This window comes from Macaca mulatta, chromosome 4 (genome assembly GCF_049350105.2).
Source record: "Macaca mulatta isolate MMU2019108-1 chromosome 4, T2T-MMU8v2.0, whole genome shotgun sequence".
Lineage (NCBI taxonomy): Eukaryota > Metazoa > Chordata > Mammalia > Primates > Cercopithecidae > Macaca > Macaca mulatta.
In genome coordinates this window covers 134,124,579-134,139,399 of record NC_133409.1, presented here as the reverse complement: position 1 = coordinate 134,139,399, position 14,821 = coordinate 134,124,579, and the positions used below count along the sequence as shown (strand labels likewise).

The window sequence follows — 14,821 nt, the reverse complement described above, 5'->3', positions numbered from 1 at the left end:
TATAAATAACTCAGGTCCTCCTAATTTCTATCCAAGGTTTTTCTTGAGACTACTGCTCCCCTGGAACTTGTTGGCCTATATTTATACTTTGCTTTCTTAAGTTTACATGAAAGCGTAAGTTTTATAAGTTTAAACTTATGAAAGCAACATTCTAAATCATATAAGAATTATTTTTCCCTACAGCTTCTATTAGCAAGTCAGAAGGTTTTACTTTCTTCCTTATGTCTGTTAAGGATTTTAAATTTCAGTGCCAAAACACTGCCCCAGAAGTATTCTAAAGATAACAATAAATGGTTAAGTAAATTATGTCACAACTACTTGATGACCTTTTGTGCAACCAGTAAAATGATTATAAATATGCTTATGATAAAACAATAAAAATAAATAGGATAAAAAATGCACCCTATGATGACAGCTGTGTATTTTATAGTTAAAGTCTGGAATTTTTTTTTATAGAATTAGTGTGGGGATGGTAAGTGATTTATCACATGGTTTCCTAACCTTCCAGTGATGTTATGATTCTGAGTTTATATTAATAAAAACTAGCTATAATTTGTTTTAAAAACTACCAAGTGCTAAAATTTTTGAAAATCTGTAGGGTGGATACTAACAATACCATTTTTTTGAACCCAGAAAAGCTGAGGGACAAAGATGTTAAGTGTCACATCCAAAGTCATATGCAAGGAAATGGAGATATTTGATTCATAGATTTGTCTGTTTCTTATGTATTACTTCATCATTATTTAAACTTTTTTACAGACAGACTCGATCAATAACTGGCTCCCCTATTAATCCAGCAAGAAACAGGATCCACCCAGTAAAAACATTTGTTGTTTTAGTCTAAGTGGGTCAGATTGTCAATGGATGCTTATAAGTTTATGATAAAACAATAAAAATAAATAGGATAAAAAAGACACACACCCTATGATGACAACTGTGTATTTTATAGGTAAAGATTGGAAATAAATTTCCAGTCAATGAATTCACAGGATATTGAACTGAGAGAGAAAGATGGGGAGTGCGAAGTTCTTATCAAGTTAATTATTAATTACCAAAATATTTTTCAATCAAGACGAAGGTGAGTAAGATAACATCAGTTTATAAACCACTTTTTAAGAGAAATTAACTCTAAAAATATAAATTTGAACATTGCTTTGGAAGAGATATTCTGATAAGATGTGATTAGCTAATAAAATAGTCTAAAGACTCACAACCTAGAAAGAATCCATATCCTTAAAAACAATCCCCAAGGTGAAAATGATTGAAAGAATGAAATGAAAATAAAAGCCAAGCTGCTAATATCAGTTTTATGTGCTACTCCCTCAGAGAGGTATGCTCTATCTATAAAATGGGGTCATTAAACTAGTTCAAACCCTGAGCTTCCCTCATTCCCCTGAGGCGTTCTTTCAGGGTTAGTATCTGTCTCCTGGGGCACTTACTGGCACCCTACTCTCCCTGTCCTCATGCCCTATTATGCAAGCTCTGCCTCACCTACCCAGATCTTTGCCCTGTAGAGATTGTCCCCTACTTTGAATCGTACAGAAAGACTCAGTTCCTGGGAAGGGAGAAATGACAAGCTAGGCTTTTCCCATGAGGGAAGGGTACTATGCAAGAGCCACATATGGAATATTAGGATGGTATCCAATGTTTCCCACTCTTAGTGGAAAAGTATGGTAAATGTTGAATTAAATAGATTCAGGCAACCAGAATCAGCACTAAATGAGAATTCCCTTCCTAAACAAATACATTTACATTTAGTTCATTTCATCCGTCATTTACTGAAGGCTTTCTTATATGCAAAACTGTTTTTAAATTATGTGGAGAAGGCTATAAACGTAAATGAGATACAATACCTATCTTCAAAGGCTTTGTAAAAGGCTACTTTCAAAAGCTTCATCATTTTGAAGGAATATAAGAAGGGCTCTAAATAACACATATACTTATTAGTGCTGTAGTACAAATGTTAACAGCATGCTTCACATTTGTTTTTAATGAAATTTTTCATACATAGAAAGGGTAACCTATATTGTCTAGGGGTTCAGGTTTTAGCCTGTTAATATTTTCGGTCTGTAACTTTTCACTAATATGTGCCTGTCACTTATTTTCAGTAATCAAATTTTTCCTATGTATAAATAGTTTCTATCTTCTCATAGTTAAATATAAAACAAAAGGCATTTGGATTCAGTGAAATCTTAATTGAGTGTACTTTCTTGGATATATTAAAACAATAAATGTAACTTGGGTTTCTCAAGGCCAGAGTATACAAAAGAGGTCATATTAAGAGTAACTTAAATTTAACTTGCTGGCATCCCTATTGAATATGATGGGAGCTCTGACCCCTGCAAACCTTCACCTATGCATTTCTAGGGGTCCTTAGAATATAGAATATGCTTCAGCAGTGTCCACTAGAACTTTCATGGTCTTCCTCTTTAACCTTCTGGCTGATCGTCACTGCTGTGAGATAGAACTGCAAGTGCTGGTGACCATGTGACGTCGAAGTCTGTGCTGAAGTCTCCAGATGTGATTCTGCAAACTCTCATGGTGCCATATTTGTCAGATCAAATATAGCACACCCAGTTCAATCTGAATTTCAGATAAGTAAAGAATGCAATATTTATTACATACTTATACCAAAATGTTATTCTTTAAAACAAAATCTGAAATTTAAATTTAACTGGGTGTCCTGTATTTTTACTTGCTATATTTGGCAACCTATCAGGTGCCCAAGCCACGTTATGCTCTCTGCAACCTTTCCTTAGCTGAAGCCACATGGATGCTGTGTACAGGTGGGTAGAAAGTCTCTCCCTCCCTCTTCTGGTGGTCTTTTTTTTTTTTTCTGAGCCCAAAGCTGTTGCTCATGCCTCGTGTATCTCAGGACCATTCATGAAAATGGCTTTCAATATCTTTCTGTAGGCAGGGCTTGGACAAATCATAGGATATCAGACTGACTGGAATGGGCTTTGATTCGATTCCTTTATAGCTTCCTTCAAGGACTTGCCCTGCAGACCTTCTTGCTGATCATATCCTCCCAGGCAAATTAATTTATGCAGAGAAAACTAAATGTCTTATTAGTTCATTAGGCACATACACTTGTACTTTAGTAGAGACTCACTGTATATTTATAACACAAGTTAGATGGAGACTAAGGGAACTACCTACCTCAAGTACATGAAAATGCTTTCTACTTCTGGAAGTACTTAGAGAAGCTCCATGGAAAAAGTGGCTTTAAGGCCTCAGCTTTTAAGATATATGTATGATTTTGACTGTGCAACAAATTCCAAGCAAAAGGAACAGTATGAATAATGATAAGAAACTACGAAAGTTCAGGATGTGATTGTTTTTGTTTGTTGCAGCATTTGATGTAACGATAACTGAAACTACAAGGGAATTTGGAGGCTGAGCTAAGGGAAGTTCTCAATGGTCAGGAGTTTGTAGTTTTTCTTCCCGAAATGGGACGTGCTTGTAAGAGTTGGTTAAGGAAGAGAATAATCAAGAGATTCATATGATCTTGTAAATAGACTAGGTTTAAGCATGATAAATTATAGTGAGAAAGATTAGATTGTCACTTAAATAAAATAGACAAATGACAATAAAGGCCTCAGGTAGAGACAGTCAAGAATGAAAATGAAAATATGTTTGAAAAAGAGACTTTGGTTCTGAGCATTGGTAATCTGTTTTAAAAGTCACAGTGCCTGGGTCATCCCAAGGTTAATTAAATCTGAATTTCTCTAGATGGGATCCATGAAATCAGTATTTTTAAAGCTCCACTAATGATTTCTACACTCAGCCAAGACTGAGCACACTTTAACTGGAATCAGAGTCACCTGTAGGGCTTGGTGTGTGCTACCCCCAGTGTTTCAGCAGATCTCGAATTAGGTCTGAGAATCTGCAATTCTAACAAGTTCCCAGGTGATGTCAATGCTGCTGGTCCAAGGACTACACTTTGAGAACTACTGCTGTAGAATGATTATTAGATATTACTGTTTATATGTTTTGACTGAGTGGGGAAAACTTAATCATAGATGACCGAGATACTGAGTCTGAGTTAATGGCAACATAGAGATGCCATTGAAAGAGTTACAGACATGGAAGCAAATAGCAGATGCTTGGCTTGAATGAGAATATTAAGAGAATGGATTCTGAGAAAAAATATTTTATTAAAAAATATGCCTATGGGAATAGAAAAGAAAGTGAGCCAGTAAATGGTAGAGAACCATCAGAGGAATAGAAGAACCATAACATCACAAAACCAAGAGGGAAGAGAGTGGTCAAGGCTAGCTCTATTGAGAATATCATAAAAATTCAACCTTGAAAATACTTTCAGACCCAGTGCACACTGAGACAAGGGTCGAAGAGATCTTCCTTTGCTACTTTTTACTGTCCTTAGCAAAGAGAGGTCACATTCCGAATGATGACCTGCAGGCAGCTCCAGTTCTTCAGTGCAAAAGGCAGAAGGGTCTATGTTCATCTTATTACACTTACTAAGGAATTAATGAGGACTACCAAAAATAGGAAAGATTTTCAGCTTTGAGGGTTGAAACAAAAATGATTTTTAAATCTAATCATGAATTCAAAAGAAGGTAATTCCATGTCTTCTGGATAAGGGCAGAAGGTCAATGCTCAATAACTTAATGCACTAGTATTTGTTAAGAATGTATAATGAACCAGGTGCTGTTCTAAGCACCTTATAATCTTCCTACTCAGAGTGTGGATCATGTACCAGCGCCATCAGTGTCACTCGGGAGCTTGCTTGAAATGCAGACTCTCACCCCACTCCAGACCTACTGAAGAAGAATCTGCATTTTTAATAAGATTCTTAGATGATTATTAGAGTATGAGAAGCACTGCCTAAGATATTATGAGTTGATTTAATACACTCAGTACTGTGAGGTAAGGGCTACTATGAGGGAAGTGTTACAAAGAAGTTAAAAAATGGGCAGGGTGCAGTGGCTCATGCCTGTAATCCCAGCACTTTGGGAGGCCGAAGTGGGCAGATCACAAAGTCAAGAGATAGAGGCCATCCTGGGCAACATGCTGAAACCCCATCTCTACTAAAACTGCAAAAATTAGCTGGGCTTGGTGGTGGGTGCCTGTAGTCTCAGCTACTTGGGAGGCTGAGGCAAGAGAATTGCTTGAACCCGGGAGGCAGAGGTTTCAGTGAGCCGAGATTGCGCCACTGGACTCCAGCCTGGACGACAGAATGAGACTGTCTCAAACAAACAAACAAACAAACAATCAAAAAGTATCTGAAGTCATAGAGTTAATGGGGGTAGAGCTGAGATGTAACACAATCTGGATGCACAAATCCTGACCTAAATGATGCTACCTATGCTGACTCTCAAGAAATTCATTACATGACCCTCAGCACTCACAACCATCACTCTTTAACCTATATCCACAGTGTCTTTCCTTCAGTGCTTCTAGGGCACCGTGTCCTCTCCATCATATTCTTTCTTGTCTCTAACCTTAACTCACCCCTGTGTGTTAACTCCCTCTCACCTATCAGATCTCCACTCACAGTCACTTTCTCAAGAAAACTGGTTTTTTACCCCCAAACTTGGTATTCTATTCTCACAGCATCGTGTATTTTTCATCCATGATAATTTGTAATTATGAATTTATCTGTGTGATTCTGGGTGTGTATGTTTTCTTTAACAAGACTCAAGCCCCCAGAGGGCAAGGACCGCATCTGTTTTGTTTCTCACTGAATCTCTAGTGGCCAACACATTGCCTGAGACTTAGCGGACTCAATAGTTACCTAAATGAATGTGTATGTGAATGGCTTTTGAATCTTACCCACACGATATCTGTCTTGCCCACGTTAGTAAGACCTGCACTGACAATCAGAACTGAACATTCTCACTGTCCATGTCATTAAAAGACCTACTGAGGTAAGAGAATGTAGCTCAAATTTAAAGGGAAGAGTAAACTTTGAGGGTGAACCCTTAACATCCAATCAAACCTCCATCTGTCACGAACGCCTGATCTTTCAGAACCTTCTGAAGCTATGAGAGCCCTTTATATACCTTTTTGGCTTTCTAGAACCCAGAACTTATGCTTTATCTTCAGTCTTTTTATTTTGTTTTGAGACGGGGTTTCCTTCTTTTGCCCAGGCTGTACAGTGAGGCAATCTTGGCTCACTGCAACCTCAGCCTGCCAGGCTGAAGGCATCCTCCTACCTCTGCCTCTCAAGTAGCTGTGACCACAGATGTGTACCTCCACACCTGGCTAATTTCTGTATTTTTTCCATAGAGATGGGGTTTCGCCATGCTGCCCAGGCTGGTCTTGAACTCCTGGACTCAAATGATCTGCCCACCTCAGCCTCCTAAGGTGTTGGGATTGCCGGCATGAGCCACCGTGCCTGACCTGCCTTCAGCCTTTGAAACGGCAAAGTTAGAAGATCCCAGGTGAGTCCTCTGCATGTTGGGAGGGGAGCTCCAGAAGATAAACATAGACTGTTCCAACACAAATCCTGTAACTAAACACAACCCATTCATTTTTGAATGCTGTTCATCAGGCACCTTTCAGAGGCCCTGAATTCATCTCAATGACAGAAAATGAGCCTTGATTTCAGTGAGAGGCTCTTCCATAATAATCCTGTCTGAAAAAAAGCATAAATTACAATGCCATTTTAAAGGTACACTGTTCTGTAATTTTGTGTTTCATTTTCCTCCAAATACTTTTACTCCCATGTATAGTGCCTATATATTGTGTTCTCACATAATATTAACATAATTGGAGTAACTAGGGTTTAATGCTGCCACTACTGTGAAATAACAGCAAAGGGACTTGAGAAAAATGCTGCTGATTTTTTTTTTCTTAAAGAGATGGTTAGATTTAATTTCAACCGTTTTAGAAAATATTGAACGACTGTAATCAGCTTAAAGCTTAACCAGGTGACAGGCTCAACTGTAGGTGATAGGGATGAGGGTTTTTCAATGTAGAACAGCCTCTTGATAATTCTCCAGATATCTCTTTGGTGTTTCCAAGATAACACCATGATAAATGATATGTTGAGAGGCTCAATTACCATATTTTCTTATGGTATATTCAGTCTCAACAGTATATGAGTCTTCCAAATCACATCATGAATTAGGAGTGCTAAGGTCAACCTTGAGTTTTAGATCTGAGAATCTCTAACCCAAAGGGGCATATTAATCACCCAGGGAGCTTGTTGAAATGTAGATTCTGATAAGTAGGTCTTTTATAAGACCTGGGGAGTTTTAATTTCAAAGAAGTTCCCAGTTGGTGCTCATGCTGCTGGTCTATACAAAACACTTTGGTCTTAGAAAACAAACTGAAATTAATTTTGTGGCTTACAATGCAATTTGGCATGCTTTTAAGTCAGAACCATTGCCTAAATATTTCTGCATGCCAGAGCCGTTATAAATGTACCCTTGTCCACCAGCACACTGGCAGAAACACTCTAGAGAAATGAGTCATTCCATGATTCCACCCTGGGGAGGAGACTTGAGTGATTTGTTTAGCTAAGTTAGGGAAGAAATAGATCTGCTGTCCAATCAAATGTGTGTTGGGCAAATCTAGGCGGTTGGAAATTTCAGATTTATTTTTTAAAAATATTTATATTGAGCATATGTCTGGATGTATCTGAAACAGGTCTGGGCAAAAGTTGGTCAATTCTAGAACAGATTTAAAAGCAATGTGGTCAAATCACGGTGTAATCGCTAATGGGTTAAAATGCAAAATATTGTCCATACACAATATATTTTGAAAAATGAAACATAAATATTGCTTCAATTACAATATAGAATTATTTAAAGTAGAAAAAATTAAGAAAATAAAAATGGTTAGGGTGCATTATTGCTTATGGTGTCAGGACAGGGAAATAAGTATGGTATTTTTGGCGGGGTGGGGATGATCTTGGTCTCCTTATACACCTCCATCATGATGTGTATGTCTCTTTGATTTCTACTCTCCACTGACACCCCAAGTCCTTAGTGGTCCTGAACCACTAAAGGAAATTATCATCAGATAAGCTGAAGATAAGGAAATGGGAAGAAGAATGGAGATAACCCTTTTCTGTCCTGTTTTTTTTTTAAACCCTCTCTTAATCCTTGGCTTAGGAAAATAAAAGGAAGCTTAAAAAAGTACTTATGAAACATTTAAAACCAGATTTAAATCTGGTTTTAAGGCCTTGATGAAACCAAGGAGGAGAAGCTAGACCCCAGTGCCAAGCAATTCTTTAGCCCACTTTGGGTGTTCAGAAAAATTTAATAAAAGAACTTATCCCAATAGGATGGCCAGGAAAAATATGTACAATAATTCAGTTGGGTGCTATGAAAAAAGTCTTTCAGTAGCATCATTCAACTGGAAGCAAGCACATCTACTTAACTCCAGAAGAAAAACATACTAGAATATACCCCCAAATCCACTATAATGATAATTATCTACTCTATGGTAGAATGGTACCTAAGAATCATAGAATTTGATTGGCTGACAAGAATCCTGACAATCCCTGGCCTAACTCTATCATTTCACAGAGAAAGAAGCTGACACCTACATCAGTGATGAGACTTGCCAAATGTCACACAATTGATCCTTAAAGAACTGAGGCTACAACCCAGAGTTCTAACCAGTACAGAAACCTGGGTCTCATAGAACCCAGGTCTCCTGAATATTTCTTAATGTAGAGCATATTGTGCTATCCCATCAATTTTACTTTTTCAGGCCATTTGAAGCCAGGAGTACTCAAGCTTCTTTGGCACATAAGCCACTGGCTCAAAACTTTGGGCTAGGTTACAGGAATCTACTTTTAGCTGATTTTTAACTTACCTTGGTTTGTTCTGACTTGATAGGAAATGATATTAAAGGTGAAATCATGTGCCAGTGAAGAATTTGCCAAACTCTCCACAGTAAGGGGACAGTAAGAATTTGCCCAAACTGGAAGCTTCACTCTGTCACCTTCTTATGAGCCAGTCACTCTGAGCAAGTAAGGGAAATAGTGTGAAACCTTAGTAGTGGTATTTTATCATGGGTTTCAGATGACAGGAGTTAGAGCCCTACTTCTTTCTTAGTATAAAGGGTTGTCATTACAGAGAATGATGGAGGATGTCGTGGGATCTAATATAGTATTGTGGTTAAGAATATGAGCTTCAGTACCAGACAGACCTAGATTTAAATCCAAGCTCCAGCAAGTACTAGCTTGGGGACTTTAAGGAAGTCACTTAACCTCCTGGTCTTCAGTTTTCTTTCTTATAAAATGGGAATAGAAATAATCCCCCTGACTTAAAAACTTTAAAAAATTAAATAGCATGTGTGTTTAAAACACCTAGCACCATGTAGGATACAAACTGAAGATTCAGTAAGGTAGTGATGTTTTACTCAGTCAGAAAGGTAAGCTTAAATCAAAATATCAGAGAAGATCCTGACATGTATAACTTATATGGTTTTAGAATTAGAGAAAGAAGTCCATAGCATAACTTTGCTTGAAAATTTCCCTAAGTATTGCTGGTTCTCACTTTTCATGTTGGCTTAAGTTACTGTTCCATTGATATTGGAGCTAAATAATTAATGGCAACATCTTCCAAACCTGGAGCATGTACCCGAAATGTACCCAAAGAAACATTGTCTTCTGTTAAGGAGCAGGAAAGTCTATCTTTGCTCTTATTTCAAATGTGGTACATTGAAGTACATACTGACTTAACTTTAACATCTGTTCAGAGGTGTGGTTATTAATGGAATATAATGGGAATGGCAGGATTCAGGGAAATAGATTTGCTTTATTTCTCTCTCACTGTTGGCCAGGATATTGGGATCTAGACTTGGAATCAAACCCATATCCAAAGACATTTGTCTGCTTAAATATTTACTTATGTCTTTACTGCAGCCAAAATAAATAACTGGGGACATATGAGAATTGTTGTTTTCATGAAACTAGCCAGGTGGAAAAGTGAGGTTATGATGGCCTACCTAAAAACAGGGAAATATTACCTGTAAGCACCCGACCTCCTTGAACAATAATGAAAACATTTCTTAGAGTCTAGAACGGTCCTTGCTTAAAGATTCTGAATGCCTATCTCACTTAAATCAAGAGGTAGACTTCAACAATATAATAAGCATTTTACTTAAAAATTCAGTCTGCCCATTTCTATTACCGTATACAATAGTATGATGTGTATATTTTAATAGGTGAAAAAAAAATAACCCCTAAATATTTGGGTCAAAAGCACTTTAAAGACAGTTGGAGAACGCAAAGAATACCTTTAAAATAAAAGCAAGCCACAAAAGTATAAAAAGTGATGATAATTTTGTGATATAGCAGTATAAGTGTGCAAATTAATCAATAAATTAATCAATGACTATTTGTCATGAATACTATCTACATAGAACTAGGTTAGGTTGGGGTTGGGAAAGTGAATAGTACAGAAACGATGTATGATATGATTCGTGTGCCTAGTGAGGAATATAAAAGAAAGATTATAATGAAGGGAATAATTGCAGAGGTCATGTCATATAGATGTAGGGATTTTAGATTTTGGCATCTTTTCTACACAGCTTTTGAAATTGTGTATATGTACCATTTCTTCTGTGGTATTCTAAGTCAATGGCTGCTTTTTTCATACCAGCTTTATCTAAGCCTCTGTTTGGAATTCCACAGAAGGCACCTTTCTGTGTCCTGCTTGTCTGGATCACCTTGTCAACATAATCATGTTTATCAGAAGTTCTAAACCTCTCTGTGTCCAGGACTCTCTGGATGTCTTCATAATATTTGGAAGATGACCTTCTGTTGTCATAACAAAGGTTTCTGACCACTTCTGTCAGTCAATCAGTGTTTACACATCTTCAGCCTGTCCCTAAGCACTGACCTGCTTCTTTAATGTCAAGTAATTGCCAATTCATACTCATGTTATGCAGCCACCACTATTTATTCTGCAATTTCCTAATTTTCTGCCTACCAATAGCATTTTCCGGTACTAAAATTTTTCATATTGGTTAGAGTTTGGAAGAGTAGTGACCCAGTAGAACAGGAGAAAGCAAAATGAATTTGAAGGCTAAAAAATATACATATAAAAATTTTCCTCAAATCTTGTACACCAGGAGTTCTCACACTTTAGTATGTATCAGCATCATAGAAGCATACTTTGAGAGCCCTTGAAACACAGGAACCAAAATCATTTTTAAATAACATGTAACAAAAGGTCATGTCATTTTGCTCTCTGCCAGGGAGTCCTGATCCTGGGAGCCCCTGGAGAGTCTTTGGCAAGATTCTAGGCATCCATGGTACTCTTAATATTATATTTTAAATATTACATTTTGTATTGTGTGAAATTGTGTCTGAACACTTGAGAGGGCCCATTGCTCTCAGAAGACCTCAAAAGCCCAATTTACCCAAACATAGTTGAAAGACTCCCACTGATGCCATGCAGAGGGAGTTAAGACAAGACATTTGAGGAAACATTGATAGATACTAGAATATTGCAGAATAAGAACTTTAGCTAATGTGTAATACTTCTGTTCTTTTTATGCTATTATGATATTAACATTTGTAATTAATGATTCCCTTCTTTTGTGATTACCCTCTGACTCCTAGTAAGATATATATCAACCACCAAATAGCATAAAGTTTCCATGGAGCACCTGTTATAGGCCTAGCATGGTGTTGGATCAATGGTGCACTCAAAGATTGCAGAGTTCCTGCTTGCAGGTTACTCTGGGTGAGGACACTGACATCTACTGTTTTTTTTTTTTTTTTTTGAGACAGGGTCTCCCTCTGTCACCCAGACTGCTACTGTTAAGACTCACAAGAGTGAGAACTTCGCTTTTCTTGCCCCAAACTCTGTCTCACGTGCTTAGAAGAGCATTTAGTAAATCATAAGAGCATAACCAATGATTACTAAATGAGTAAATTGAATACCTCAGGGACTTTATACTGTAAATAGCATAATGATATTACCAGATAAACAACATTTCCTCAGTGGCTGATTGAACAAAAATTTTACACCTGGAGGATACTGCTGAATACAAGCACTAGAGCACCCAACCAATAATGCATACTAATGAACTGCAAAGTTGACTCCATAGGAAAAGCAAACTGAAGCCTAAATATGACAAAGTTTCAAATCTTTCTTTACTCCAGGTGTTTGGTATAGGAAAGAACTCAATTAAAAGAGTATAGGTTAGCAAGATTACCTCTCCACCACATCCTTTTCTTTAGCAAGCAATAATGTTGATGGAAAAGGATTCGGGAAATGAAAAGCATGCTGCCTAACCACACATCCATCATGCTCCCATCAATAAGTTTGAAGCAGGCAAACCCTAACCTAGATTTAAAGCTGGTAAATCATCTGTTTCGTTTCACTAAACATCAAGGGGTTGCTCAGCTTTGTAAAGCTGAAACCCTTGTCAGCCTCTGGATCCATTTAAATGAGGACACCATGTTAATTAAAAAAAAAAAAAAAAAAAAAAAAAAAAAAAAAGCAGGTTATAAGGTTTCCTGGGGAATTTCTAGTTTCTAAGTGCATTAAATTCTACATCAATTTAGGAAAAAGATGTTTTTCTCTCAAAACTCCTGAAAAAGTTATTTTTATTATGTATAGATGCTGACTATATCAAATTAGTGATTATTAGGCCATTCATTTATTGAAACTGGGGTCTCTTTTATTCCACTATCTCCACAGATGCACACACATATCCTCACATACATTAAAAAAAATTATTCTTCTTGGGAAACACCTGTCTTAGGAGTTCTTGGCTGTGCAGCTTCTGGGCATGCACAGGGTCAAGCAGACAAATGGTGCAGTGACTCTTTTGGAAGTCACATTTGTCCCTGAAACTTCAGTCACCTGGAGATTGCATGCCTCATTGCCTGCAGCAGCTCAATCTTGACAGTGTAGAATTAGTTTAGAAATCTCATTTGAGCAACAAAATTTAAATTGAGAATCTAAACAGCACAATATATTTAATGCTGACATAACCATTCTTTGTAAATTTTGCTGACTGTGATTTTTTTCTTTCCTTTTGTTATTAAACTGTTGTAATAATCTTGCTCTCATTTGGAATTTTTTATGGGAAAGGAAGATCACTGGACTCAGTTAACTAGTGCATCAGTTAGGTGCACATTCCTATTTTTACACACAGAAAATTCCTGCTTCGTTTGCTATGCAAACACACTACACATCATTCCTGGAATCCCTACTACATTCATAACTCACTGCTTTCAGACACACGATCACACGGCACCAAAATACAAACTCCCCACACGTTAACAATCAACCCAGGCTGAAGATGTAAATAGGTGGATATGACACCAGGTGGATGTGTAATCAGTAATAAGAAATACATTGAGCCCCATAATGAAAAGAAATCCCACAAATTGTTTAGGATTCCCCCTCCCCCTTCCATTCACTGATTTATTAACCCTGAACAAAGATGTAATTGCAGGGTCTCAGAAACAACTTTTTTTTTTTTTTCCATTTTTCTTTTTTTTTTTCTTTTTTATTTTTTGGCATTTGTTTTGTTTGGCCTTGAATTTCTTAATATCTAGTCATACCATTCATTGCCTGTTTTCTTCACTCAGTTGCCCATCTTTCCCCCCCAGAAATGAAAGAAGCATTAGCTTCTGAGTCTTAAGGATGAGACCTCTGCATTTTCTTTGCTTGTTTAGGGCAAGAAATGAAGTGCTGCCTCTTTAATTGGCAGAAGCATGCAGAAAGAGCATACCTTTAATTTAGTGTTGGGATACCTCACTTGCACCCTGGCTGTTGTCTTATTGGAGACGGCAGCCTGCCTGAGATCCTCTAGCACTGAAATAATATCATCCAGCACGCATTTCTTATCCTGATTTCTCAACACACACAGATGGGAAAAAGTATAATTATAGCCCTTGTGGTTCACCTTCATTTCCAGCACGGCTCGGTGGGTCTGCAGGATCCCCTCAGCCTGGAGCAAAATATTGTCCCCGGGTGGGGAGAGGAGGATCACCCTGCCATACCTCCCAGGGGTGTGTAAGTCCGAATAGAGCTGGCTTTTGGACTGGTCCAGGGGGAAAAGGCTGCTGGCCAGGCTGCGCTCGATCTTGGCCAGGCTGTGGCTGGGAGCGACCAGGCGCTCCAGGTCGCCCTCGGGCTGGAAGCGGTTGAGCGCGCTGAGGCCGAAGGTGATGGTCAGGACTGCGGGCACGGTGAGGAAAAAGACCGGGTGCCGGCTCACGCACAAACCCAGCCTGTGGCAGAACGACTGGAGCCCTCTGCGAAGCACCTGCCGCAGCATCCTCCACCAGATCCAGCTCGCAGGCGCTCCCGGCCGTCTTAAAAAGCACATGTGACATGTGTAAGCGCCGGGCTACCCCGCTCTCCCCCATCCCACCCCCTGGGGCCAGTCCCTCCTCCCCACCGCCGCCGCCTCCCCACCCACTTCGCGCTCACCCCACAACCACTCAGCCTGGTCTTTCCCCGGCCCCACCTCCATGCGCTCCTACTACTCTTTCAAACACTGCAGCAAGTTGCAGCAAGGCGGGCAAATATCGACAGCGCGCGTGGGGGCGGGCGGCGGGCGCTGCGGGGGCGCCGCCGGGCCCACCCCCTCCCCGGCCTCCCCGCGCCCTCGCCGCCTCCCGCGCTGGCTCTCACCGCATGAGCAGCGTTCCCTGGGTCTAGCCCTTCATCTCGGTGCTGCAGTCCCCTGGCCTCCCTCGCTGGAGGTGGTTCCGTGTGGAGCGTCCCACAGATGTGGATTTCCTCTCTCTCCTGGTGGGGTTCGGTGCCTAACTGGAACCATGTGCCTCGGTGTTGTAAGAAGCAGACATGTGCCCCATAAGGGGGGGCCTTGGGGGGGAGGAAAGGAGGGAGAAGGGAGGGAGCAC

General features: G+C 39.2%; 1 protein-coding gene across 1 annotated transcript in view; it reads right to left on the bottom strand.

The window, feature by feature from the left end:
* The window catches only part of PTCHD4 (patched domain containing 4), a 61,163-nt gene extending 46,878 nt beyond the window's left edge, over positions 1-14,285 (bottom strand). The window contains exon 1 of the mRNA XM_078001327.1: positions 13,855-14,285. Within this exon, the coding sequence (XP_077857453.1) occupies positions 13,855-14,280 (426 nt within the window). The 5' untranslated portion in view covers positions 14,281-14,285. The remainder of the gene's footprint in view (positions 1-13,854) is intronic.
* Between the last annotated feature and the right edge of the window lie 536 nt (positions 14,286-14,821).